The sequence below is a fragment of the Gopherus evgoodei genome, chromosome 11 (assembly GCF_007399415.2).
Source record: "Gopherus evgoodei ecotype Sinaloan lineage chromosome 11, rGopEvg1_v1.p, whole genome shotgun sequence".
Lineage (NCBI taxonomy): Eukaryota > Metazoa > Chordata > Testudines > Testudinidae > Gopherus > Gopherus evgoodei.
The window spans coordinates 62,222,067-62,247,684 of NC_044332.1; the positions used below are offsets into that span (position 1 = coordinate 62,222,067).

Sequence of the window (25,618 nt, forward strand, 5' to 3'; positions counted from 1 at the left end):
TCATCCACCGCAGCCCTCCGCGTCCCTAACGATGGACGCGTCATCTCTCGGCTGGGGTGCTCACCTAGGGCACCTTCGCACTCAAGGCCTTTGGTCGTCTCGGGAGTTGGTGTTACACATAAACATCTGAGAACTGAGCGCGGTCCGACTGGCGTGCCAAGCGTTCCAGCGTCATCCACAGGGCCGTTGTGTTGCAGTGTTCACAGACAACACAACGGCCATGTATTACATAAACAAACAGGGAGGGACACGATCCTCCCTTCTTTGTCTGGGGGCGATTCAACTATGGGACTTCTGCATAGCCCACTCAATAGACCTGGTAGCCTCCTTTCTCCCAGGAGTCCGGAACACTCTCGCAGATCAACTGCGCAGATCCTTTCTGTCTCACGAGTGGTCCATCTGTCTGGACATTCTCCATTCTGTATTCCGGAAGTGGGGCTTTCCCCACATAGACCTCTTTGCCTCCCAAGAGAACAGGAAATGCCAGGTGTTCTGCTCCCTACAAGGTCGCTCCCCGGGCTCCCTCTCGGATGCGTTCCTAATTCCGTGGAAAGGTCACCTATTTTATGCCTTCCCACCATTTCCTCTTGTCCACAGAGTTCTGCTCAAGCTCCGCAGGGACAGAGCCCAACTAATACTGATTGCTCTGGCATGGCCAAGACAGCACTGGTACACCCTGCTGCTCGACCTCTCTCTGGCAGACCCGGTCCCCCTGCCACTCTGCCCGGACCTCATAACACAGGACTTGGGCAGGCTTCACCACCCGGACCTGCAGTTCCTTCATCTGACAGCATGGCTGCTGTCTGGTTGAGCCAATCTGAGTTGCATTGTTCCACCTCAGTGCAACAGGTGCTGCTGGGAAGCAGAAAGCCTTCCACGCGGACGACATATCTCGCCAATTGGAAGTGCTTCTCCCACTGGTGCGCCCAGCATAACTTTATCCCTGAAGGTTTATCGGTCCCCATTATCCTGGACTATTTATGGTCCCTCAAGGAGCAGGGCCTGGCGATCTCTTCCATAAGGGTGCATCTTGCAGCTATTTCCACCTTCCATCCTCGGGAAACTGGCAGTTCAATCTCTTCTCATCCCATAGTTTCCAGATTTCTCAAAGGCTTGGAGCGGCTCTACCCTCAGGTCAAGCGCCCAACCCCTACCTGGGATCTAAACCTCGTATTAGCTAGGCTCATGGGTCCCCCCTTTGAGCCTTTAGCCACATCCTCGCTGCTGTACCTGTCCTGGAAGACAGCCTTCCTCATCACTATCACCTCGGCTAGGCGAATCTCGAAACTTCGAGCTTTGACTATGGATCCCCCGTATATGGTATTCCAAAAGGACAAGGTACAGCTGCGACCGCACCTGGCATTCCTCCCTAAAATGGTCTCTGCCCTTCACGTTAATCAAGACATCTTTCTACCAGTCTTTTTCCCGAAGCCGCACTCATGCGTCGGGAACAACAGCTACATACTCTAGATGTCCGCAGGGCTCTCGCCTTTTATATCGAGAGGACCAAACCCTTCCGACGTTCGCCTCAGCTCTTTGTAGCTGTCGCAGAGCGCATGAAGGACATGCCAATCTCTTCCCAATGGATTTCATCTTGGGTGACATCCTGTATCCGGACATGCTATGACTTGGCTCGCATTCCGACTGGCCATCTCACCGCCCATTCTACTCGGGCTCAAGCCTCATCTGCCGCTTTCCTGGCCCATGTTCCCATCCAGGAAATATGTCGCGCGGCTACCTGGTCTTCCATCCACACCTTTGCATCACACTACACTTTGGTCCAGCAGTCCAGAGACTATGCCGCCTTCGGCTCAGCGGTCTTACATTCTGCAACGTCTCGCTCCGACCCCACCGCCTAGGTAAGGCTTGGGAATCACCTAACTGGAATGGATATGAGCAAGCACTCGAAGAAGAAAAGACGGTTACTCACCTTTGTAACTGTTGTTCTTTGAGATGTGTTGCTCATATCCATTCCAAATCCGCCCTCCTTCCCCACTATCGGAGTAGCCAGCAAGAAGGAACTGAGGGGCGGTTGGGCCAGCAAGGGTATATCTACGGCACCACTCCAGGGAGCGCCCTGCCGGCCCACTGAGTGTTGCTAGGGTAAAAATCTTGTGACGAACATGCACGCAGCGTGCGCACACCTAACTGGAATGGATGTGAGCAACACATCTCGAAGAACAACAGTTACAAAGGTGAGTAACCGTCTTTTTTCGAACTTTTTTTCTAGGGGACCCAATTGAAGAAAATTGTTGATACCTGCGACCCAACAGAGCTAGTGTGAGGGGTTTGGAGCGTGGGAGGGGCTCAGGGATGGGGAAGGTGGTTGGGGTGCAGAGGCAGTCAGGGCTCTGGGTGCAGGCTCTGGGGTGGAGCCAGGGATGAGGGATTTGGGGTGCAGGAAGGGGCTGCAAGTTTGGAGGGAGGGGAAAGAGGCTAAGGGCTGGGGCGCGGATATACCTCTGGTGGCTCCTGGTCAGCGTTGCAGCCGGCGTGCAGGGGTAGGCTTCCTGCCTGTTCTGGCACCCCAGACTGCACTGTGCCCTGAAAGTGGCCAGCAGCAGGTCTGGCTCCTAGGTGGAGGTATGCAAGCAGCTCTGCGCGACTCTCGCCCACAAGATGTGCACACACCCACCCAGTTCCGGGAACTGGCCAATGGGAGTGTGGAGCTGGTGCTCAGAGTGGGGGCAGCGCGTGGAACCCCATGGGCCGCCCGCCTACGAGCCGGTCCTGCTGCTGGCCACTTCCGGGGCACAGCGGGGTCAAACTAGGTAAGCACTAGCCTGCCTTAGCTAGGTAGCACCGCTGATGTGACTTTTAATGTCCCGGTCGGTGGTGATGACCAGAACAAGGTGACCCATTAGTGGGTCATGACCCACTGTTTGAAAAACACTGATCTAGAAGGAGGATTTCTATTGATTGATATGTGATTATTCAACAAGAAACATTTTTAATTTTGAAGGCAACTGCAAAGATGGTGGTGGTGGTCAAGGTGATTTCACACCATCTCTGTCTGCATTTCTAAACCACAATTAACAGTATGTAGCAACTCTTGTGCCCAGCAATGCCTCATGATATTCAGAGCAGCTCTGGTATCATTACATTCACACAGAGACAGAATGAGAAGAGATCACTAGACTTTTTTTTTTTTTAAATATATAAAATTATTATTAGGGAACTAAATGTACTAGCAACCAGTTCCAAAAATAGCACATCTCTCTCGTGCCTCATTGAACCTGTTCTGGTCTGTGCCATACGCTGATCTATTTGCTGCTTGGTATGTGAGAAAAAGGAACCTTTTGCTTTTGTGTGTGCGCACAATCCATTTTCATATAAAGAAAAACAAATTCTTGATTGCAAACTGAAAAACTGAATTCTTGTAAAAATCTATAGCCTACAGAAGCTCTCTGACAGTAGCAACCACTAATTGAAAGCATGGCTTCCAAAAGCAATGAGGGAGGACATTCAAACACTTTTACCAGAGGTTTGCAATCTGTTATTTTAGTCTTTCAGTTGACTGAGGGGGTGGGTGGAGCGGCCTTGCAATGAGTTACTAAATCCCAAGTAATCTGATCAATTTATCTATATTTAAAAAAATAAAAATGTTACCATTGCAATCTGCTGTTTTATACGCTCCCTAGCTGCTTTTTCTTCTGCCTTTTCTCTGCTCCTTTCTTCTAACATTCGCTTCGTTAATTCTTCTTCGTGTCGTCTTCTGTAGTCCAATATTTCTTTCCCCGTTTTTCTTCGATCAATTTCTTTCTTAATTTCCTTCTGAAGGAAGATGAACACACATTACAGAATTCAACCAACAAAATATTTCTTTTGAACAAGAGCAAAACTTGACTTAACTGGAGCCTGCACTGAAGATACATAGATTTAAAATATAATCTAATTATATGAGTGTTATTTAAAGAAAGATCTTAGAGACTGAAAGCAAAACCAAATAAGAATACAACTGATAGTAATAAATTTAGTTACATTTTACCTGTTCCTCCTCTTTCCTTTTCTCTTCTCGTTTTTCTTCAAGTTTTTTTGTTATTCTAAATAAAAACCAACAAGATTAAAAGAGAACTTACAACTGTGGTTTGAAATGTTAACATTTCCATTTTGGCTTTTAAGAGGATTAGACAAAATTCAGTTCTGTCAAAAATTCTTAAGAGGGAAAACATGAAGATGACTATGAATTTATGAGAGTAATCCTATTTCATGGAGCTATTCTGTATTAACAAATAGGGTTTTGCCTTATGTGGAAATTTGGGTGCTGATTCACCAACCAGTTTCTAATCTCCAATAATTTGATATTATCTGTTTTAATATGTCCTTTCTATCATTTCTCATTACATGACTGAAAAATTCAACCATAAAAATGATATATTTACACACTCTATAAATGGAAAAAGAAAATGCCATAACCAAGATCTCAAATTCAGTACCAATAGGAAGATGAGGAGCACTGCACGGCCCTTCCCACACATCTATCCATAAGGAGAGTTTAGGAGCTCCAGAAAATCCTTGCCTCTGTGTGCCTTCCTTTACAACTTAGCAGGTTCCCCAGGGCCACATTGTTTCATCATCCATTTGAACTCTCCCTCTCAACAATGGTAACAGCTTTAGCCCTTCTGGAACTGAACTAGGAAATGGCTGGAGATTTATCAGAGATGTAAGTGATCAATTCTTCAGGTTGGTGTAATTATTGAGCAGGAAAATGATGTACTGAGAGCAGAGAGACTAGACTAAAGTAATTGTATAACCATGTGCAGAGTGAGAGGTTAAGTATCTGGAGAATTACCTCTAAATCATAGGACCTGGGCAGCTCCAAGAATGAGTCATGATCATTGAATCTGAGCACCAACCCATGCACTGAGAATTCAAATCCAACCCAGGGCACAGTGCTTCAGTTACACATTGCAAACATGTCAAACAAACAGGGCTTTGGAGTGGAAGCTGGAGCTGGACTGCAGAGCTGCAGGTTTTTGCCTGGAGCTCGAGTAGAGCCAGAGCACAGCTCCAAAGCTCTGCAAACAAAGCACAACCATCATGCCCATTCCAGTGGAAAGGCAACTGAACTGGGACTATTCTTAGCTCTGCCACGGACCCACTGGGTGACTTGGGGCAAATCACTTCACCTCTTTGTGCCTCAGTTTTGCATCTGTCAAATGGGAATAATAATGTAAGGTTCTTTGAGATCTAAGCACTATATAAAAGCTAGGTCTTTTGATTATTACCCAGCCCAGTAACATATCACCTGCAACCCTAGGCGAGGAGTACAGCTATCTAAATGAACACTACCATCAACAAACACTCTTTCTGTTTTAAACACTAGGAAATTAAATGGCAAAAAACTGTCATTAACACAGAATTACAGTTCCCTGGTGATAGCTTGTGTCCCTCTAAAATGTTGAGTTCACAAAATTCAAAGTTCTGAAAACCAGGCAATACAGAGTTAAGATAAATGCCCATACAAACTTAACTCAGTTCTTTGAGTGGTGTCCCAATAAGCTTATAAAACATACACATTCCCCCATTCTGTTTCTTCACAGTAATGGACAGGCGCTACTTGGTCACTCAAACCCTTGCATAGACCCTTCACACTTACACACAAGATACCACCTAAATCTATACCTCACCCTACTTATCACTAAATCCACAGACTACTCATATCCCACCTCACTACAGACAATACACAAGGCAGGAAGACCCCAGTGCCCTGCTACAGACACAAGCAACACAAATCTGTATTGAAATAATGCAGACTGTAATGTCAAAGTGTATATATACTTCTTTCCTTTGATAACACATGGAGGAATGGGACTTGGACTCAGACCTCCACACATCGCTATCATAGCTCTTCCAAGCTGCTCCAACTGCTCCTCCATCATTCAGTACAACTACACCTAACACACATGCTGGAGTGCATGCAGATCATTCTCAAGGCTATTGCCAGCTCCAGGGGGGCAGAGTTAAGGTTGTACAGTTATTTAACTTAACTCTGTATTTTGTGGTTTTCAGAGGGTTGAGTTTTGTGAACTTGACATTTTGGAAAGGCCCGGGCTATCCCCAGACAACCGTAACTCTGGGTTTGTTATTTTTCCCCTTCTTGTTCTATTTAAGTCATATTGCAGACTAAAAGGAACCTTTTTACCCTAATGTTAGCCATATAACCATAGGTCTAATTCACTGAAAGCAGAGACATCTTTAATTGCTTTAGGAAAACCTTTTACTTCACTTAAATGCTTCTCAGCCAGGAGTTACTAAGGAGTTAGATCTCAGTTTTAGGTATTTTTAGGACATTCACTAAACAATCTTTGCTCACTGGCAGCACTCCACTGAGCTATTTAGAGGACCCAACTCACCTCCACCCAAGTTTAATATCAAAATCTTTCTTGGACAATGAACAGTATCAAGTTCTGCCTTGCATTTCCAAATATTCTCACTCAAACCTGTAGAAAAACATGAACATGTCTATTCAACTACCCACTCCCAGCCTCTCCATTAATCCCTATTATTAAGATCTAACTTGCTTTGCTTATAGGATATCTTGAAGGAAAATAAGATCGCCTGCTTCCATTTGATAAAAAACATTCCCTGATTGTTCTGAGAGTTCGATTCAACAGCAAAAAGACTGAATAACTGACCTACCAAAAAGCATGCTTAACACGCCAAATTAATCACAGTCAAAATGAGAGAAAGGAGGCTTTCCATGTTCGTCTAGTTACCATGTCAAGCAACAAACATAAATTAATGAGTGGACAAAGGGCCATTTCAAATTAAGAGAATTAGAACGTTACAGATTTGGCTCTGACTGGTAGATCAGCACCTGGCATTCAAATTGTCATGAGGCAAAATCCATTAGTTCTAGAGTCTTGAGAAATCTGATGCTTAAGATTAAAACAGTCACCAGTAGTTTTAGCCATTTTCTAAAACACATTAAAACTTAATTTAGAACAAGAAATATGTTAATCATGCAGCTTTGGTTCTTACCACTGTTTTCACCTAAGAAAATGTAGTAATTAATCACAGTACTTTAGAATAGATAGAAAGTCTACAAAAGCAAACAAACAAACAAACAGAGACAAACCTTTCCACTTTGGTTGTAAGGTCATTCACGGGCTGTGGCTCAGTCACTCTCTCATCTGAAGAATTATTTGATTCCTGAAACTGATTTGCCTGGCTTGAATTTGCTCTATCTTCAAGTGTTTTAGGAAGTCATACAGAGAAAGAAAAAAAGGCATATTTGTCATTTGTTACTATTTTTGCTAACGATTGCCCTCTTAAAGAAACATACTGGGCTGTGTTGTAGGACTACTGTTTATCAAGCATTAATTTCTCTAAAAATAATGCTTTGCTAACAAGGTCAATAACCTAAGGAGGAACAGATATTTAGAACTGAAGAACTGAGTTTAATTTTAAGAACACTGTAGTTGAATATATTAATTACTATCTTACAAGAGCTTAATTTTCTACTCACTACAACAATGTGAGATGACAGGACTTGTGGCCTTTTCAGCACATTTTCTACAAGATGTGCTCCGAGAAAATACTGTCATCCCAACAAGGACACATATTTTACCACCATTCATGTTAACTTTAAGAAGATGGCAACCATGCTGTTAATATTTGAAGAGCAAACTAGTATATATAGAGTTGTTGTTAATTACCATCAGAAGTGCTTATTGTCTCAAGTTGTGTTTCACAAAGCTCAACCCTTCGGGACTGAGAGTTTTCGGAAGTGGTATTAGCTTGGAAGGAGGGACTCTGAGCAGACAATTCATTCCCATTCTCTAATGCTTCATTTTTTACTGCATGCATCTTAGAAAGAAAAAAAAGCAGTGATAGACAAGACTACAAAATTTAGATTGTGCTCTCAGGCTTGAAATTTAAGCCTTATGAACCGTTTTTTCTTTGGTGGGTGAAGGCAAGCCTTGTAAGCTCTACAAAAATAAATATTCAATAAGTTATCAAATACAGTGTGTCCCAACTGTATTGCAACATTTTTCTTAGCCCGTATGCACTGAAAACATGTAAACACTATATTAAGAAACTAATGCTTCTACCAGGTTTATCTCAAAGTTCCCATACATGATTTTAACACTTCTTTCTGTCTAGACCGATAGAGAAAAAAGTTATAACGTGAATGGGCTAGAACCATGTTTGAATAGGATTACTGCTGGAATGTAGTGCTAGTCTTATGCTTTTAAAATCTTTAATGTGATATGAATTTGGACAGACAATGTGAGTGAGATAATATCTTTTACTGTACCAACTTCTGTTGGTGAAAGAGAAGCTTTTGAGCTTACACAGAGCTTGTCTTCAGGTCTGAGAAAGATACTCAGTGCCACAGCTAAATCACGAACATTAATAAAGATGCTGGATTTATGGCTCATTATAACAACCTGTAACTCACTAAACCTCCTTTGTCCTATTACTGCAGAAGTAACTGTCCACTTTACCGTGAATTAACTCTTGCAACATCTATTAACTCCTTATGTTTAACAATCTGTTCCATCCTACAAACATAAAAATGGCCATATAGGGTCAGACTAATGGACAATTTAGCCAGTATCTTGTCATCAGACAGTGGTCAGCACCAGATGCTTCAGAAGGAATGAACAGAACAGGACAATTTATCAAGTGATTCATCCAGTCCCAGCTACTGGCGATCAGAGGTTAAGCATGTCCAGAGCATGGGGCTGCGTCCCTGACCATTTTGGCTAACAGCCATAGATGGACCTATCCTCCATGAACATAGGTAATTCTTTATTGAATCCAATTATAGTTTTGGCCTTCACCACATCCCTTGGCAATGAGTTCCACAGATTGATTGTATGTTGTGTGAAGTATTCCTTATGTCAGTTTTAAACCTGCCTATTAATTTAATTGGGTAACCCCTTGTTCTTGTGTTATGTGAAGGAGAAAATGACACATCCTTATTCACTTTCTCCACACCATTTGTTGCTTTATAGACCTCTATCATATCCCTCCTTAGTCATCTCTTTTCTAAGCTGAACAGTCCCAAGATTTTTACTCTCTCCTCACATGGAAGCTGTTCCATACACCTAATCATTTTTGTTGCCTTTTTATGTACTTATTTCAATCCTAATATATCTTTTTCTGAGATGGGGCAACCAGAACTGCACGCAGTACTCAAGGTGTGGGCGTGCCAGGGATTTACATAGTAGTTGCATTATACTTTCTATCTTCTTCTTTGTCCCTTTCCTAATAACTCCTAACACTGTTAGCTTTTTTGGCTGCCACTGCACATTGGGCAGATGCTTTCAGAGCAATATACACAATGATTCCAAGATCTTTTTTCTTGAAATGGCATCAGCTAATTTAGACCCATCATTTGGCATGTACAGTTAGGATTGTTTTCCAATGTGCATTGCTTTGCATTTATCAACAATGAATTTCATCTGCCATTTTGTTGCCCAGTCACCCAGTTTTGTGCAAGTCCCTTTGTAACTTTTTGCAGTCTGCTTTGGACTTAACTATCTTGAGTATTTTTGTATCATCTGCAAATTTTGATGCCTGTTTACCCTCTTTTTCAGATCATTTATTAATATGTTGAACAGCATTGGTACCTGCACAGATCCTTGAGGGACACCGCTATTTATCCCATGCCACTGTGTAAAATTGACCATTTATTCCTACCCTTTGTTTCCTCTCTTTTAACGGGGTTACTGATCCATGACTGCCAATTTTGCATAAGAGCCTTTGTTGAGGGACCTCGTCAACGCCTTTCTGAAAGTCCAAGTACTCTCTATGAACTAGATCACCCTTATCTATGTTTGTTGACTCCCCTCAAAGAATTCTAATAGATTAAAGAGACATGATTTCCTTAAAAAACATAACAAAAGCCCACATTTGGCTCTTCCCCAATATATTGTTCATCTATGTGTCTCATAATTCTGTTCTTTAATATAGTTTCAACAAATCTGCCTGATACTGAAGTTAGGCTTACTGGCCTGTAATTGCCACAATTGCCTCCGGAGGCTTTTTTAAAGCCTTTTTTCACATTAGCTATCTGCCAGTCATCTGGTACAGAGGCTGCTTTAAGCAATAGATTACATACCACAGTTAGTTCTGCCATTTCATATTTGAGTTCCTGCAGAATCCTTGGATGAATATCATTTCATCCTGGTTACTTTTTATTGTTTAATTTATCAATTTGTTCTGAAACCTCCTCTACAGACATCTCAATCTGGGACAGTTCCTCAGATTTGTCACCCAAAAAGAATGACTCAGTTGTGGGACTCTCTCATATCTTCAGGGCAGACCCATGCAAATGGACTAGATGATCTCCTGAGGTCCCTTCCAACCATAATAATCTATGATTCTATGAAAGAATTTATTTACCATTGCCACAATGGCTCGGTCTTCCTTGAGTGCTCCTTCAGCACCGTGATCGTCCAGTGGCCCCACTGACTGTTTGGCAGGTTTCCAGTTTCTGATGTAGTTAAAAAAATTGCTCATAGTTTTGGTGTCTTTTGCTAGTTGCTCTTCAAACTCTTTTTTGGCCTGTCTAATTATACTTTTATACTTGACTTGCCAGAGTTTATGTTCCTATTTTCCACAATAGGATTTGACTGCCAATGTTTAAAAGATATCTTTTTTGTCTCTAGACACTTTTTTACTCTGTTGTTTAGGCATAGTGAGAGTTTTCTGGTCCTCTTACTGTTTTATTTTTTTTAAATTTGAGGTATACATATAGTTTGAGCCTCTATTATGGTGTTTTTGAAAAGCTTCCATGGAGCTTGCAGGCATTTCACTCTGGTGACTGTTCCTTTTAACCAGCTTCCTCATTTTAGTATTGTTCCTCTTTTTGAAATTAAATGCTACTGTTCTGGGTTTCTTTTGTATTCCCTCCATGCCCAGAGGAAGTTAAATTTGTTATGGTTGCTATTACTGATTGGTTCAGCTATATTCACCCCTTTAGAGATCCTGTGTACCATTTAGGACTAAATCAAGAGTTGCCTCTTCCCTTGTTGGTGCCAGGACTAGCTTCTCCAAGAAGTAATCATTACTGAAGCCTAGAAATTTTATCTCTGAATCCCATTGTTAGGTGACATGTTCCCAGTTAACACCAGTGGGGGTCTCGCTGCTGACCCACCCTCTCCAGTACCAGTTGAGGTCCTGGGCTGCGTGACGCTGCCCCACCTCCAGCACCCCAGGCAGCCTTCTCTCCTCTTCCCCACCCAAGTTTTAGTCATCGGTATTTTTCATAAAAGTCATGGACAGGTCAGAGGCCATGAATTTTTGTTTATTGTCTGTGACTTTTACTAAAAATACCTGACTAAAATGTAGCCTTCTAATACCTGTCTCTTCTAATAACTGGGGTTCCCTCCCCCAGAGAAGTATCCTCAGTGCAAGAGGACACCGTGAAATCATCTGGAAGGAGGATCCCAACTATGGAATAATTTCTCTCTGTTATTGCTTGAGGTTCCTCAAGACTTTTCATCTTCCACAAGAGCAGAAGCTGTCAGACTGGAGGTGGGGCACTCTACTCTGTCCCGGAATGTCTTGTATATGTACCGCTCTGTTTCCCTTGGCTCCTCCAGTTCAGACATCCTGGTCTCAATAGTTCATACTTAGCCTCAGAGCCATGAGCTGCTTGCATTAAATGCACACATATGCCACCTGCCCACAAAGCAGGTTATCATACATGCTGCATTCACTGCAATGAACTGGATAGCCCCTACTCTGCTGCTGGACTTTTATCTGCATTATTTTTATTTTTGCAGTGGTTTCTTTGTGTGTGTGTGGGGGAGAGGGGCGTGGTTGAGGGTAGGCTGTTACTGGCCAAAGTTTAGAAAATGTTCATTAGGTATATCTGGCTCTCACGCTCTCTAAAATCCCTTGCAAACCTCACATGAGCTAGTGAACAGGAGCAGCAACTCTAGTCACTTACAAGCTAGCTTTTAAAATCCTCATTTTCCCTGAGTTAGTCCCACCACCTTTGTCCAGGGATCTAAAGGGATTAGGGATCAAAAGATGGTAGGATAGAGCCTTATTAGGAAGCTCTCAACCTTACCTAGAAGCCTGCAGAGGGTTACCACACAGCCCGCCTAACAGTCCACACTATAAACTTCAAATCATTCAATCAAGCAAGCACAAGTAGTTAACACTTCACAAACGCACACTGAAGTCATGTAGTTGCTCCTCCTTCACCTGGAGAACTCCCTTGCAAAACCCCCATTTGCTACTCCTATTGGCTAGCTCTGGATTTAACTGTATTTAGCTTTGACATTGTATTTAGCTGGGATACTCTGAATACCTGTCCCAGACCTGAAGAAGAGCTAAGCTATAAAGCTTCTCTCTTTCGCCAATAGAAGTTGGTTCAATAAAAGATTACCTCACCCACCTTGTCCCTCTAATATCCTCTGACCAACACAGCGGAACACTGCAAACATAAATGTAGATAGTTTTGTTTTGTTTGAGTCAACACTACAGACCATGTTTCCGTCACATTACTAAACCATGTCCAAGCTCTGCTAGAAGAATAGCTCTGAAGAGAGCAATGATTAAGAATTGTTTAGGGCACATATCCTTTTTGTGTCAGTGTAGTGTAGGTGCTCTTAACCTCCTGTGACAATTTTACTTAACATGGACAAACAGGTTTCAAAATTAGTTCAGCTTTGCATAATTGGATAGTAACTTTCCTGCCAGTGAGTGAGAAAATACCGATCCCATAGTCCTTGCTTCCTCCGGTCATACACTTGGGCCCAATGTTGTCTGCTGTCTTGGAGAGATGAAGGCCACAAGCCCCAGTGAGAGTATTTTATATACTGAAAAAGCTGGTGTGTAAGCATTTGTTACCTGTTTGACTTTGTGGATTCTGGTAATAAGCTCCTCTGCAGAGACACTGCCAGCAATTACTTCCAAGGGGATTCCATTGTCTCCTATAAAGAAGCTAGATGGAATACATACTACAGGATCTGCACAGTAATAGTAAAGGCCAATAAATGGATGTAGTTAAAGCAGCAAGTTTAAAAGAAAAACTAATGAGTAAGCTACTAGAAAAGGAAAATGCAACACACCAATCTGAAATCCACCACTTCAAAAACAGAGAAGACTAGTTTAAGTTAAAGCACTTCTCACCAATGCAAGGCTTAAAAAAAAATTATGTATGTATCTGAAATCAATACTGTTTGTGAAAGAATTCATAAACATGCCAGAGCAGTGTATCATGTATAATGGTATTACAGATAATCCAATTATGCTTTAGAACAAGTCTTACGTTTTAGTGTTAAGCAGAATATGAAATAATGGTAAGAAATCCACTAAAATCAGTGCACATCCGAGTGTTATATCAATATGACACTCACATTCTGGTTGTACTTCAAACAACACTAGCTATTGAAAGAACAACATAAAGAAATATTGAAAGTTATCTTCAACATCAAAAGATGTATGTATGTATGTAAGTAAGTAAGTATGGAATTTGTTCTTTCTTCCTCTCTGTCCCCACCACCACAGAGAATCGTATGCGTTTTAAGTAGAGGGCTATTTATTACGCATAATGGAGTTACTCTTGATTTACATCTGCATAACCGAAAGTGGAATCCAGAACTTGGAGTCAGACATTTTATTCCTCTTCCTCCATCCCAACTTCAATTAATAGAATAGCATCTCAATTATTTATTTTTTCTAAATATTAACACCACTACATATCACCAGTTATGGTCTTTCAAGTCTCCAATAACTGGGTTATTCCTATTATGTAGAAAATCTGATTGTCTTCAATTTAGAGGACATTATGTGGTCAGTTATTGAACTCACTCTAATTACATATCTTTACCCAAATAACTGAAGAATGGTAGCTGGTCATAATGGCTTTTAACTACATTTTAAATATATGTATTTATATGTACTCCTACATATAACCTTCTACGTATACTCCTATGCCTTATGAAGCAGTTTCAATGGTGTCTCTTATTGGGAATCTTAATCCTAGGGAGAGGGCGCTATAGTTGCAAACAAATCTCTCTAAAACAATATGAAACATTTCAACTGATTTTAAAAGGATACAGATTTGTGAGAACTGTAGACATGCTTCGCTGTATAAAGCAAAAGATATGTTTAGCAGATCATCCTAATCACTTTACACCAGTCATAGATTAGGAAGAGTTAGTCTCATCACATCACAACCTATAAGTGACACACACACACTGTATATGGGAATGTTCAAAGACTCATGAGATTATGGAAAATGACCTTCTGCTACATTTTCTCAATAATACATTGGAAATAGTCAACATTCTTGGCTATTGCAACAGGCTGTAAAAGTCCACACTAGATTATTTCAGTGAAACTATGGGATAAAATAATATCATTTTGGATCACTGGTAGTACACCACCTGACTCTGACAAGAAGTATAATGAAATTTACAAAAATTCTCCACTGAGTGCTTCAAGATAATGGGATTCTTGTAAATTTCAATATACTGTCTGCCCATGGAATGGAGAAGCTAGGGCTAGTGCTACAATTCTGAGTAACTCAGCGAGGGACGTTGGTATTTCTGTACTGTGTGCACAGCAATGATTCAACCCAAGTCAACCTATTTCCTAGGTTTGTTTCTGTTAGGGCATCCAGGCCTGCAAGATTTTCAATTTTTGTGACTCATGGAAATTTCTGAACTAACTAAAATCTTTAACTTGACAAATTCAAAAGTCCTTTTAGAACACTCACATTTGTCTGATTTTATTTCACTTTCAGAAACAACAAGGATCAACCAGACCATGATTTGGCTGTTGACTACAATACTGCAGCAGGAATGTAACTAGAATACTTTTAAAGCTGGAGTAAATCATATGCATCTTCTGCTAATTTTTTAGCCTCCAGCTGCACCAAGACTACTGAATGTACTTCAGATGCAAGGCCCTAGAGCAAACAGGAGATGTCAGGGAGATGTCTTAAAGAGCTAGGTGGTATTATTATTAACCAAAACTGAAAAAGACCGTACAACATGTAAAGTGTTAGAATGTGACCAAACCTTTTTATATCAATTTTAATAGCAACAAAACCATCTGAGGCTGCTTCAGTCACCTTCTGATCTTCCCAACTTGCAGACATCTGTGTGGATTGTTCATCATCACCTGCAAGAGATATGCCTTCTTATCACAAACATGAAGCTAAACACATCACAAACTGCAAGTTCTGGTCTGATACTGGCCTTACTAAACTTGCATGAATTTGGCTTCACAAGTGACTAAAATCTTCATAGAAGACAGGGTTTTTAAAATGTATGCATTGTTTTAAAGTTATTTTGTTCTCAATTACAAGTAGTAATTTTCTTTGAGACTTACTCAAGAAAAGGAGGGTTAAAACAAAATGTAAATGCTTCAAGAACATCCAAGAAAGCCTAGAATTTAAGATATATTAGTTAATAAAACATAACAACAATCTTGAGGGGCAAAAACAAGCCAATTATCCCAAAGGCTGTTATTTTCTTTGAAAATGAACAGAAAACAGTATTCTGTGATTTGAACAGTGGAAAACATTTTACATGTGGTCATCAACATGCACATCAAATACTCCTTGAACATTTTGTATTAATTTGCTAAAGGCTAGAAACCTTATTTGCCAGAGAATTCTAGCAGCTTGCTAAAAATGTTGATTAAAACTTGTTTTCACTATTTTTTTTTTTTTTAATTTTAAAAATGGGTTTTTTGGGACAGGCCATTTAACAGTTTTTTCTCTCGCTACAAAGTAGCTCTGTAAAACTCTTAAGATTATTACTGTGTATTTCCTAGTATAAATGTGCCTGAAGCATTGTGTGTGCAATTACTACAAAACCAAACAAAAGAATTGTAGCTAATGTACCAAAGTGTCAAGTCTTTCATCAAACATATGTGGCAAACAGTGTAATAGTGTTCACAAAAGAAATACTATAGTTGTGAATTAGAAAAAACGTCCATTCTAAACCTCTGTTTACAATAACGTTCCAGTCCCAAAAGTTACATTTTAGAAGTTCTCATGCTTGGCAGACCAGTTAACTACTTTTGGAAAATCTGGAGAAAATCCATTCAGGCATTTTTTAGTTATCAAAGAATATTGTTCGAACACTTTTTTTCTGGTTTGACTTAGATTTAAAACTTTTATGCAGGCATGAACATAAACTATATAACCTGCTAGATTTGAAAGATTAAATTGTGAAAGTGCATGCTATTTTCCTTGTCATATGCAATTTCAGAAAAAAGGTTTGATAGCTAATGGAAGCCCCTAATTTCAACGTAATGAACTGAAGTCACTCTCTTACTCAGTGGAGCCTCATCTAGACATCAGGTAAGCATGCCTCTCTCTTTCTATATTGTTTCAGCAGTCTCCCTATGAGTGTGTCCACATTAGGAAAACTGGTGCTTTCTTACCATACAGTAAAATCCTAGTGAACACATGGGCAGTCTGTAGTTCTGTCACATTAGCAAATTAAGGTAAAACCTAGGACCCCCACCTAGTGTTTATCTTTACTTACTAACATGCGAAAACTACAAACTGTCTTGTTTTCACTAGGATTTTACCACATATTAGTTTCTACATAAACTAACATAGTAGAAAACACAACTTTTTTCCTAGAAAAGACAAGGCCTATAAGCCAGTTTTATTTTGAAACAGGATACTGATGCATAGCTACACATATGACATCAAAAATGTGTTTGGAGTGGATTAAATATTAGTCAGTCTCAATCAGATTTATTCACTCGTAATAAGCAAACAGTTCTCCAGAAAGAACTAATCCACAGTAATGTCTTAAGCCTTGGCTACACTTGAGAGTTACAGCACTGGTGGTGGCTTTACAGCGCTGTAGGTCACTCCCTGTCCACACTGGCAAGGCACATACAGCGCTGTATCTCCCTGGCTACAGCGCTGGTTGTACTCCACCTCCACGAGAGGAATAAAGACAATAGAAATAATCTTACTACGCTGTAACTGACCTCTGGACGCTTCCCATAATGCTTTTAAGTAAAGATAACTCTCTTTGTTTTGTTGTGAACTCGGGGCTCCCAGAGCTGCTTATCAAAAAAACAAACACAGCTACTGTTTGCTGTGAATGAGCTCCCTTTGGAACGCCCAGAGCTAGTGTTTGCTTGAAGAGAGGAGAAGAAAGGGGCTTGAGGAGAGAAGCAGCACGGCGTGAGGGGGGGGGGTGGTCCGTTTCAGGGAGGCTCCTTATCTGGTCTGTGAGGAAAAAAACAAAGAGGGCTATTTGCTTTCAGTGAACGGGTCAGAACTTGCAAGGCAGCTGCTGACAGAGTATCGGCTCCAAAAATCCACTCACTCTCTCCCCCACGCTCCCTATCACACTCCACCCCACCTCTCTCTTTTAAAAAGCACGTTGCAGCCACCTGAACGCTGGGATAGCTGCCCATAATGCACCGCTCCCAATGTCGCTGCAGATGCTGCAAATGTGGCCACAATGCACTGGTAGCTGCCAGCGTGGCCAGACTGCAGTGCTTTCCGTACTCAGCTTTACAAAGACAGGTTTAACTCCCAGTGCTGTAAAGCTGCAAGTGCAGCCATACCCTTATTTAGAACTGTAGTGACTCTTAATTGTTTGGAATCCACTATTTTGTTTTCTTTTGTAATAATGATTGTTTATATATGTCTGGCTATTTCATAACACTGTGAGTTGGCTCTCCATTATATATATATATATTATCCAATGACCACAAAAAAATTCACATAGTAATAATTACTTAATAGAATACGATTTACTTTTTTAATGACAGTAGGAACACCCATTCCTTTCCTCAGGCATTGCACCTCAAGCAGACCATTTGGCCTTTCTGCTTCTTGGAGGAGGGTTGTTTCAAACCAGCTATGCTGACAAATGTTTGCCAGCCACATGGATGAGTTCTCCCTTGCATGTTTCGTACTCCAGAAATTTGGGACCATTTGATTACTATATTATTTCTCGCTATTACTATTGGAAAGACCCCTATAATTCCATTTAATAAACTCTGAACAAAAAACTATAAAATTATTTAATCTGGGAATCCTTTGGATTGACACATTTGTCTTTTACTCTTCTTTAACATCAGTGGTTCCCAAGGTGCCATCTACAGGTCATTGCTGGCTTGGTGCTGGCTGCTCCTCCTTGCTTGCAACTGCTTAGAGGCAAGCAGGCACTTTATTGTATGCTTTTTTTCAAAAAAGATACACTACTATCCTATTAGATAGCTAAAAATACCTAAATCCTTGCTTAATGTTAGCTTTTCCATGTAAGCAATTGCTGAAGTTTCAACAACGTTGTTGTGAGATCACAAATGTGAGAAGTTATCCACAGTATCTCTATAAAACGTGACCCAAAACATGAAAAAGTTGATAACCTATATTACATAAACCATGTCTCATTTAATTTAAAATCTATAACTATAAGTGGAGGGGGATTTCTATCTTGTGTCTATTTTTGTTTACATAATCCTTTCCTCTTTCTGGATTAAAGTTCATCTAATATTTCCTACTGTAGTAAAGTATTAACTTTTTTATTTCAAAACAACGATTAAGAATCCAAATGCATATAATGAGCCTCAGAAGATCCAAGACATTAAGTTAAAAGGGAGTTCTAAATGTTGTACACTATTTAGTAGAATTACCGACTGGCAGAACTATCTTGGGACTTTAGCTCCTCAGGCTGTCAGAGACCTGGTAGGTTTCTAAGATGGGAAAAGTATCACTTTAGTACTTCCAGCAGATGATTACAGTGTTTATATAGTCTCAATAGAGAGCACTGACCTTTTCAGCTTGCTGGGTACATATAGTTATCAACAATGAGAAGAGATGGGTGTATTTTCCCCATTATGCAATGACTGTAGAAAACTGAACCATTCCAGTCTTTATCTGTGTGTCTTGTACAACATCAAACACACTGTTGGGGTTAAATAAGCTTTTCCATAATCAGCATCAGCTGTCAATGGGCTCAAATCTTTTCATTTTCGAATCCTTTATAACCATACACAAAACACGGTACCTCAATGGGTCTAAAGGATTAAGTGGTTAATTGGATCCTAAACCAAAATTTCTGTGTTTTTCTCTGGTATTCAGCAGGTCTTTGTCAATTAATATGGCAAAGTCCAGTTCTAAAATGCGTTGAAGATTATGTGTTTGTTGATGTATAAGAAATCACATGAAATACCACCTGTAACTGAAGCTGAGACTTTATGGGAGAAATTCACAGTTTACTAGACAACCCGTGATAACTGAAAGAGCTATCGGTGCATTTTAAGTTATAGAAAAAAATGCAATTTAAACAGAGTACACAATTTACTAAGTCTATTTGGTAGAAGTACAGCTGCCAGTTTCAGAAGGGACAACTCTGCCCTTCATCTTTAAGTAAACTGAATTCCATTCCAGTTGCCTCGGTCTGTCTCTTGCTCTCCCTCTCCCTTTTGGATGAGAAAAGGTCCTATTGGCTTTTTATTAAGGTTAAAAATTCCATGGCACTTTTGTATAATAAGGGTTTGTTGTGATGTCCAAAGTTTCCCCTCCCACTACAGTTGCAAAGTATGCTACTGAACTGTTGGCCTCCATCCCATTAATGGCACTGTCAATATATATAATTTGAAAAACGCTTTGGAAGCCCTTGGAATGATAGTTATTTGTCAGACAGAAATTCAGTTATTTATTATACCTTACTTCAAAACCATGTAATGAAAAAGCCATACAGAAATGCACACATATGTTAGGGTTAAGGTTATTATAAGAACCTTAATTCCAAATTTCCTGACTTGTTCAATTACAATGTTAACATTGTAATCATATTTTTCTGTTTTTAATTTATTTTTATTTTAAAACAAGAAAAGCAGTTCTATAGGTATTTTCTAAAAGGCACCTAACATTTATTTTGATGTCCAAACCTTACAACCAGCCAAATATATTTTCTTCTCCTCCTAAAAAAAAAATTGCCTCTGAGGCAGGAAAAAAACATGTGAAGTTTCAGTTTACGTGGCATTGTTTCCAAAAATAACCAGCCTTTACAAATTCAAGCTTATAAATGAAAGTGCCATCTCAACCATAGAAACGTAAGTATAGTCTGGCAAGAACACTGTAAAACCTGATGTGGACAGTACAGAATACAGAAACGTATCCGAGTGGGTTTTGCATCAAAGGAAGGATTAGTTTTAAAGGAACTGATTCCATCAAAAAGTGAAATAGAAAGCTTTGTATCTGCAAGTTAGCTACCTATAAAATTCTGGAGAATCAGCTTTTAGTATTAGTTATACTGCATCTTCTGTGCAGCAGTACAGTCAGTAGTACGTCAGCAGTTATCTGAGGCCACTGATTAACCTTTTGGTTCCCCAAAGGTACATGTTCCCTAGGCTGCTTTTTTTTGTGTGCAAGTCTCCAATCCATTCCTTAACTTTAACGTTTCAAACCAGTTTATATTAGATGGAGGCATACCAGCACTCCCTGCTCTTTAAAACCAGCAACCTCTGTCCCTTTATTTGCAACTTCATATGACTGCCTCAATTTACTTACATAATATGTCTTTACACACCTGTCGTATTTGAGCTATACCGTTAAGCTTTATAAACTGCGAATACAAGTAGTATTTAGGGTTGTTGTGGTAAGAAATTGGTGTTGAGCAAGGCTAATGCTAACTGACTGAAATTCTTATATAAACTTGTTTTATGAGACCCAGTCTGAAAGACACAAACCCACATAACCCCTTTCCTGACTATAAAATATTTTTAAATCACTGGGAAGAACAATCCAGTCCTTTATTTTCTTTTGCCTGTTCAGTTACAATGTCGACCCTAAAATTAAGCAATTAATTTCTACTTCTGTTCTTCTTCACTATCTTTCTCCCTTTCTCCTTCTGGAGCCACACGAATTATTGATAAATCTGTGGAAGCAATATGCATGTTTAAAAATGTTTTCTTGCTGATAGTGCAGTTCTAGAGTGCTTCACTGATTAGCACGGAAAGATACTTTTATCAGAGAACTCTTCTAGACAAACTACAAGCCTACAGCATGACTCTGCTAACACTGTTAATAGAAAAACTGTCACTTATGGGAGCAATATAAAAACCTATAACTGTAGTATCCAAGGATCTTAAACACAGTTGTTGCCAAGCCTGGGTTCAAGTGTAATATGATCATGATGTGGGTGGGGTCCCTATGCCTGTCCATCCCCTTTGCCTATAGAGCCAGAGTGAAACTGCTTCTTGGTCAACTAAGCTACAAAATAATTGTTCTGTGAACAGACGGCTTCCAGGATGGCTCAGCAGGAATGAGCAGAACTCTAACAGTTTCATTCTGGAGATGCTGTTCCCGCTGGGGAAGAGGTCTATAGCAGCAGCAGTACCAGCACAACTCTCTCCTGTAGAATTTCCATGAAGATAATTTTTAAAAAATGCAGGATACTTGCAATCATGCAACCAATTTAAAATCCCTGTAATCATGCAATTATCCACAAGATGGTACACCCACACAGCCAGAGTTTGGTCCATGCTTATACAAGCAGGGAAAGATGTACCTAATTTTCAAATATTTACTAAGTCAAAATCCTTAAAAAGCAAGGTTCAGCACACACTTCCCATTTACTGATATATACATGCAAGTCTGAAGTTTTAACACACACCCATGTGAGAAGTGAAAAGAGGTCTGACACTTTTCTTCAACTAGTAGATAAAAATTCACTTGGCTCTTACTGAGTTACAAAACTTTTCCCAATACACTCATTTCTAGGACAAGAGCAAGGCTCCTCTCTTGCAAAGGCCTCCACAAAGACAGAGCCCAGTGGAAGTCTGGGGGTCAGCCTACATGGAGTCAACTGTAGGATGAGGTCCAAATATGAAAAATTTCAACTCAAAAGACAATTAATAAACAGGGCTGTCAACTTGAACAAAAATGTTACCTCACAGAATGTTACAATTAGGTAAATGTTAAACTACAGACCTAAATTAAGTTAAGCCACCCTCCCCCCAAAGTTTATTCATGCAATTCTTTACCAAATTTCACCTATTGTCTAGAATAAACAAATTAATTTCTGTTTATCTGAAATACTTTACCTAATCTCAACAAAATTAGCCAATAGGTGGGATTTGGCCTAGTTATGGCCATTATTCTTCAAATTTGGCTCTTCATTTTAGAATTTAGAACATAAATGGGGAAAGAGACCAAAGAGCAACAGAACTGAACTGGAAACCTAAATAAGTGGTGCGATGGAGTAGGGACTGTCTGTGTGGGGGATGGGAGAGCTGGGGATTACTTTAGGTAAGGGACAAGTGCTCAGCTTGTAACCTGAGCCGGGGAGCAGGGAGAAGGGTCAACACCTTTGCCCAGGAAGGTGGACAAAGGAAGGGGCCGGCTGTAGAGGAGTTAAGTCAGTTTCGGTTTTGGGCTGGGTGGGGGGGAATTCAGGGTATCCTAAGCTGGGATCCAAGCACCCTGAACCCCCAGAAGGACTCGACTGAGGGGTCCTGACTGTGCCAACAAGCTCTGCTGTAACCTGCATTCCTATTGTCCAATAAACTTTCTGTTTTACTGGCTGGCTGAGAGTCACTGTGGGTCCCAGGAAGAGGGGTGCAGGACCGGACTCCCCCACACTCCGTGACAAGTGGTAAGTGATATCCTGTTACACTTGACAGGACTACATTAGAAATAAAAAGTTAATACATTTAATACTATCAAGAAGCACCTTGAAATGGCTGAAATGTCCATGAAGTTAATGGAAACTTCTTAGCCACAAGCAGGAAAATAAATCAGTCTTCACTCAAGTCACAACATTATGTCTCACAGGTAAATTGTCAAAAGTTGCCAGATGTGTATGTCAGAAGGTTTCCTGTTGTTTACTAATTACCTTTCCATTTGATCTTACATAATATACTCATGATAACTGCATCCCTAACTATACAGCCAAGGGAGGAACCACTTGCTCTGTATCTAAATCTGTAAAACATTTTGGGATTTTTGCTATAAAAGAAACTTCATTAAAAAGATGTCTTGTCAATTTAGAACACTGAATTCCACAGACAGCTCCCTCACAGCTTAGAAACAATATCACATCCCACTCTATAACATGAGAGGTATAAAATAACTAGGTTGAGCCAATCCCACTTTTTAGCCACCACATTCATTATCCATAGCTACCTCCCAGTGGGGGATGCAGAATAAAGAGCACTATGCCAGCCAAGACCTAAAAATGGTTACTTCCTATTTAAATTGTCTTTTGTGACTTTATCTGCAGAACGTAGGTGCATCCCATGTTTTTTTTTAAAGTCCTAGTAGTAGGATTTGTTCTGGGCAGTGGCGGTTGGTTAGTTTTAGCTAATTTTTTGTATGAGATGTTCAGAGGCCTTCAAGCCACAAGTATTTAAACTACACCTTTACCCTGATATAACGCTGTCCTCGGGAGCCAAAAAATCTTACCGTGTTATAGGTGAAACCGCATTATATCGAACTTGCTTTGCTCCGCCGGAGTGCGCCGCCCCACCCCCACCCGGGAGCATGGCTTTACCACATTATATCTGAATTTGTGTTATATCAGTTCGCATTACATCAGAGTAAAGGTGTATAAGTCATCAAAATAAAAAGATCATTCATAAACAAATACAATGGAGACAAAGTAAAAAAATAAGAACCTAACCATCTCCTCCCAATTTCTTACACCTTCTAGACTGTAAAGCAGTATACACAATGTATGCATGTGTAATGGTGGTAATGAGAGAGCTGTACCCAAAGTTTAAGGTAAGAACTTAAGAATGGCCCTACTGGGTCAGACCAAAGGTCCATGTAGCCCAGTATCCTGTCTTCCGACAGCGGACAGTGCCAGGTACTCCAAAGAGAATGAATAGAACAGGTAATCATCGAGCGATCCATCCCCTGTTCCTCATTCACAGCTTCTGTACAGAGAACTCAAAAGAGCATGCAGACTGCACAGGAACAGTATAAAAAGTTATAGATGTTATGAAGAGTGTATGCAGAATTATATAGGGGACTAGGATAGGAGAGAGGGACAGCATAAAGGTTGACGTATCTATAGGGGAAGTTTGGAAGCGAGCAGAGCATGGAGAACCAGGGAATGCTGTAGCACTGGCATGACAGCACAGAGAGAATTGTGTGTGCTGTGACTAGCAATAGAGACCGCTGCATAAAGGGGCAAGCAGTTGTAAAAGAGCTATTGATGGCATTGCAAAAACAGAACCAGGAAACTGCACTTGGGAGTACAGAGGCTGCAGGCTGGTATAGTTAAAAGTACAGACAGCTTTATAGGGGCCCAGGGACTCCATGAAGCAGTATAGGGGTGTAGAGTCTGCGCTGTGCACTGCAGAGAATGTAAGGTGACACGGTGACTGCTTAAAGTGGTAGAGAGAACATATCACAGCACTGAGCATTATAGGAGACCTGGGAACAGTATGGGGTAGTACAGGGGGCTAAAGAGGAGCATATAAATTATAGAAAATCTAGAAACTGCATGAGGCAGCACAAAGGGGTATATACAGGCAGTATAGGAAACTACAGGGTCGGGGTGGTATGGGACCAATGGGGTCAGGCTACAGTATAGCAGGCTTGGGGCCTGCCTGGGACAGCAGAGGCTGGTACAGAGAACTAGAGGGTCAGGTGACAGTATGGGGGCTTAGGGGCTGCCTGGGGCAGCAGAGGTGGTGATATAGGGGACTACAGGGTCAGGTGATGGTATAGGGAGCTTGGGACCTACCCGGGGCATCACATATAATACAGAACAGTGGTTCCCAAACTTGTCCCGTTGCTTGTGCAGGGAAAGCCCTTGGCAGGCTGGGCTGGTTTGTTTACCTGCCAAGTCCGCAGGTTCTGCTGACGGCCACGGTTCCCCGCTCCAGGACAATGGGAGCTGCTGGAAATCTTAGACATAGTTTGTAGACCCCACAGGGCTCCGCAGCCCAGAGGTTTAACACCACTGCTATACGGTAACGACGGCCTTTTGGGGAGCCTTTACACAGAGTCTGCAGACCCCAGGGGTCCGCGGCCCACGCACAGGCTGACAGTGTATGGAGGACTATGGGGCCAGGCAATGGGGGGGGGGGGTGGCGGGGGCAGCACAGGGGACTACGGGGTCGGGGGCTTGGGGCCTGCCTGGGGCTGCACAGGCGGTTCTAATGGGGCGGACTAGGGAGCTCCCGGGGCAACAGGCGCTGTCAGCAAAGGGGCTGCCCCGGGGACTACGGCCGGGCCCCGCTCCCCCAGCCGGTTGTACCTGACACGAACACCACGAAGACCGAGCCCTGTTGCTTGGCGGCGGCGATGGCGGCCGGAATGGTGCCGCGGAACCACAGCATGCTGCCCCCTGAGCCCGAGCCCCCAGCCGCCCACCCTACCGATGCGCATGCGCCGCAAGACCTTCAGCCTCACTCGGAAACGGTGACTACCCGCCCCCAACTCCCGCAGGGCGCATGCGCTGCCTGCTAAGTAGTGCGCTGGTATGGTAAACCTGGCTGTGATTCCCCCCCTGCACATTCCTCTCGCCTCCCCCGTTGCGAGTGACACAGAACGCAGCGCGGGTGCGCGCGCGGCAGATTCACTACGGTAGGGAAGAAACCACCGGGGCGGGGGACGGCCCAGGGCAGCTCCGCCCATAGGGGGGAGAACAGCCCTGTCCGGCCGCGGGGGACATAGAGGTGCCGGGCCTGGCCCTTC

General features: G+C 41.6%; 1 protein-coding gene and 1 long non-coding RNA gene across 5 annotated transcripts in view; one reads left to right on the forward strand and one right to left on the reverse strand.

The window, feature by feature from the left end:
- The window catches only part of UBXN4 (UBX domain protein 4), a 37,760-nt gene extending 12,314 nt beyond the window's left edge, over positions 1 to 25,446 (reverse strand). The window contains exons 1-9 of one of the 4 annotated variants that reach the window (XM_030580297.1): positions 25,413 to 25,446; positions 15,310 to 15,365; positions 14,997 to 15,099; positions 14,032 to 14,060; positions 12,820 to 12,938; positions 7,662 to 7,812; positions 7,082 to 7,190; positions 3,989 to 4,043; positions 3,610 to 3,774 (exon numbers count right to left, since the gene is read on the reverse strand). In XM_030580297.1, coding sequence (XP_030436157.1) covers positions 3,610 to 3,774; positions 3,989 to 4,043; positions 7,082 to 7,190; positions 7,662 to 7,812; positions 12,820 to 12,938; positions 14,032 to 14,060; positions 14,997 to 15,099; positions 15,310 to 15,365; positions 25,413 to 25,438 — 813 coding nt within the window. In that variant the 5' untranslated portion in view covers positions 25,439 to 25,446. Of the gene's footprint in view, positions 1 to 3,609; positions 3,775 to 3,988; positions 4,044 to 7,081; positions 7,191 to 7,661; positions 7,813 to 12,819; positions 12,939 to 14,031; positions 14,061 to 14,996; positions 15,100 to 15,309; positions 15,366 to 24,757; positions 24,973 to 25,178; positions 25,347 to 25,412 lie in introns of those variants that run through there. The other 3 variants (XM_030580296.1, XM_030580298.1, XM_030580299.1) reach the window with 3 other exon arrangements.
- LOC115659726 overlaps positions 25,433 to 25,618 on the forward strand; it is a 49,440-nt gene continuing 49,254 nt past the window's right edge. The window contains exon 1 of the long non-coding RNA XR_004002641.1: positions 25,433 to 25,507. This is a non-coding gene — a long non-coding RNA (uncharacterized LOC115659726). The remainder of the gene's footprint in view (positions 25,508 to 25,618) is intronic.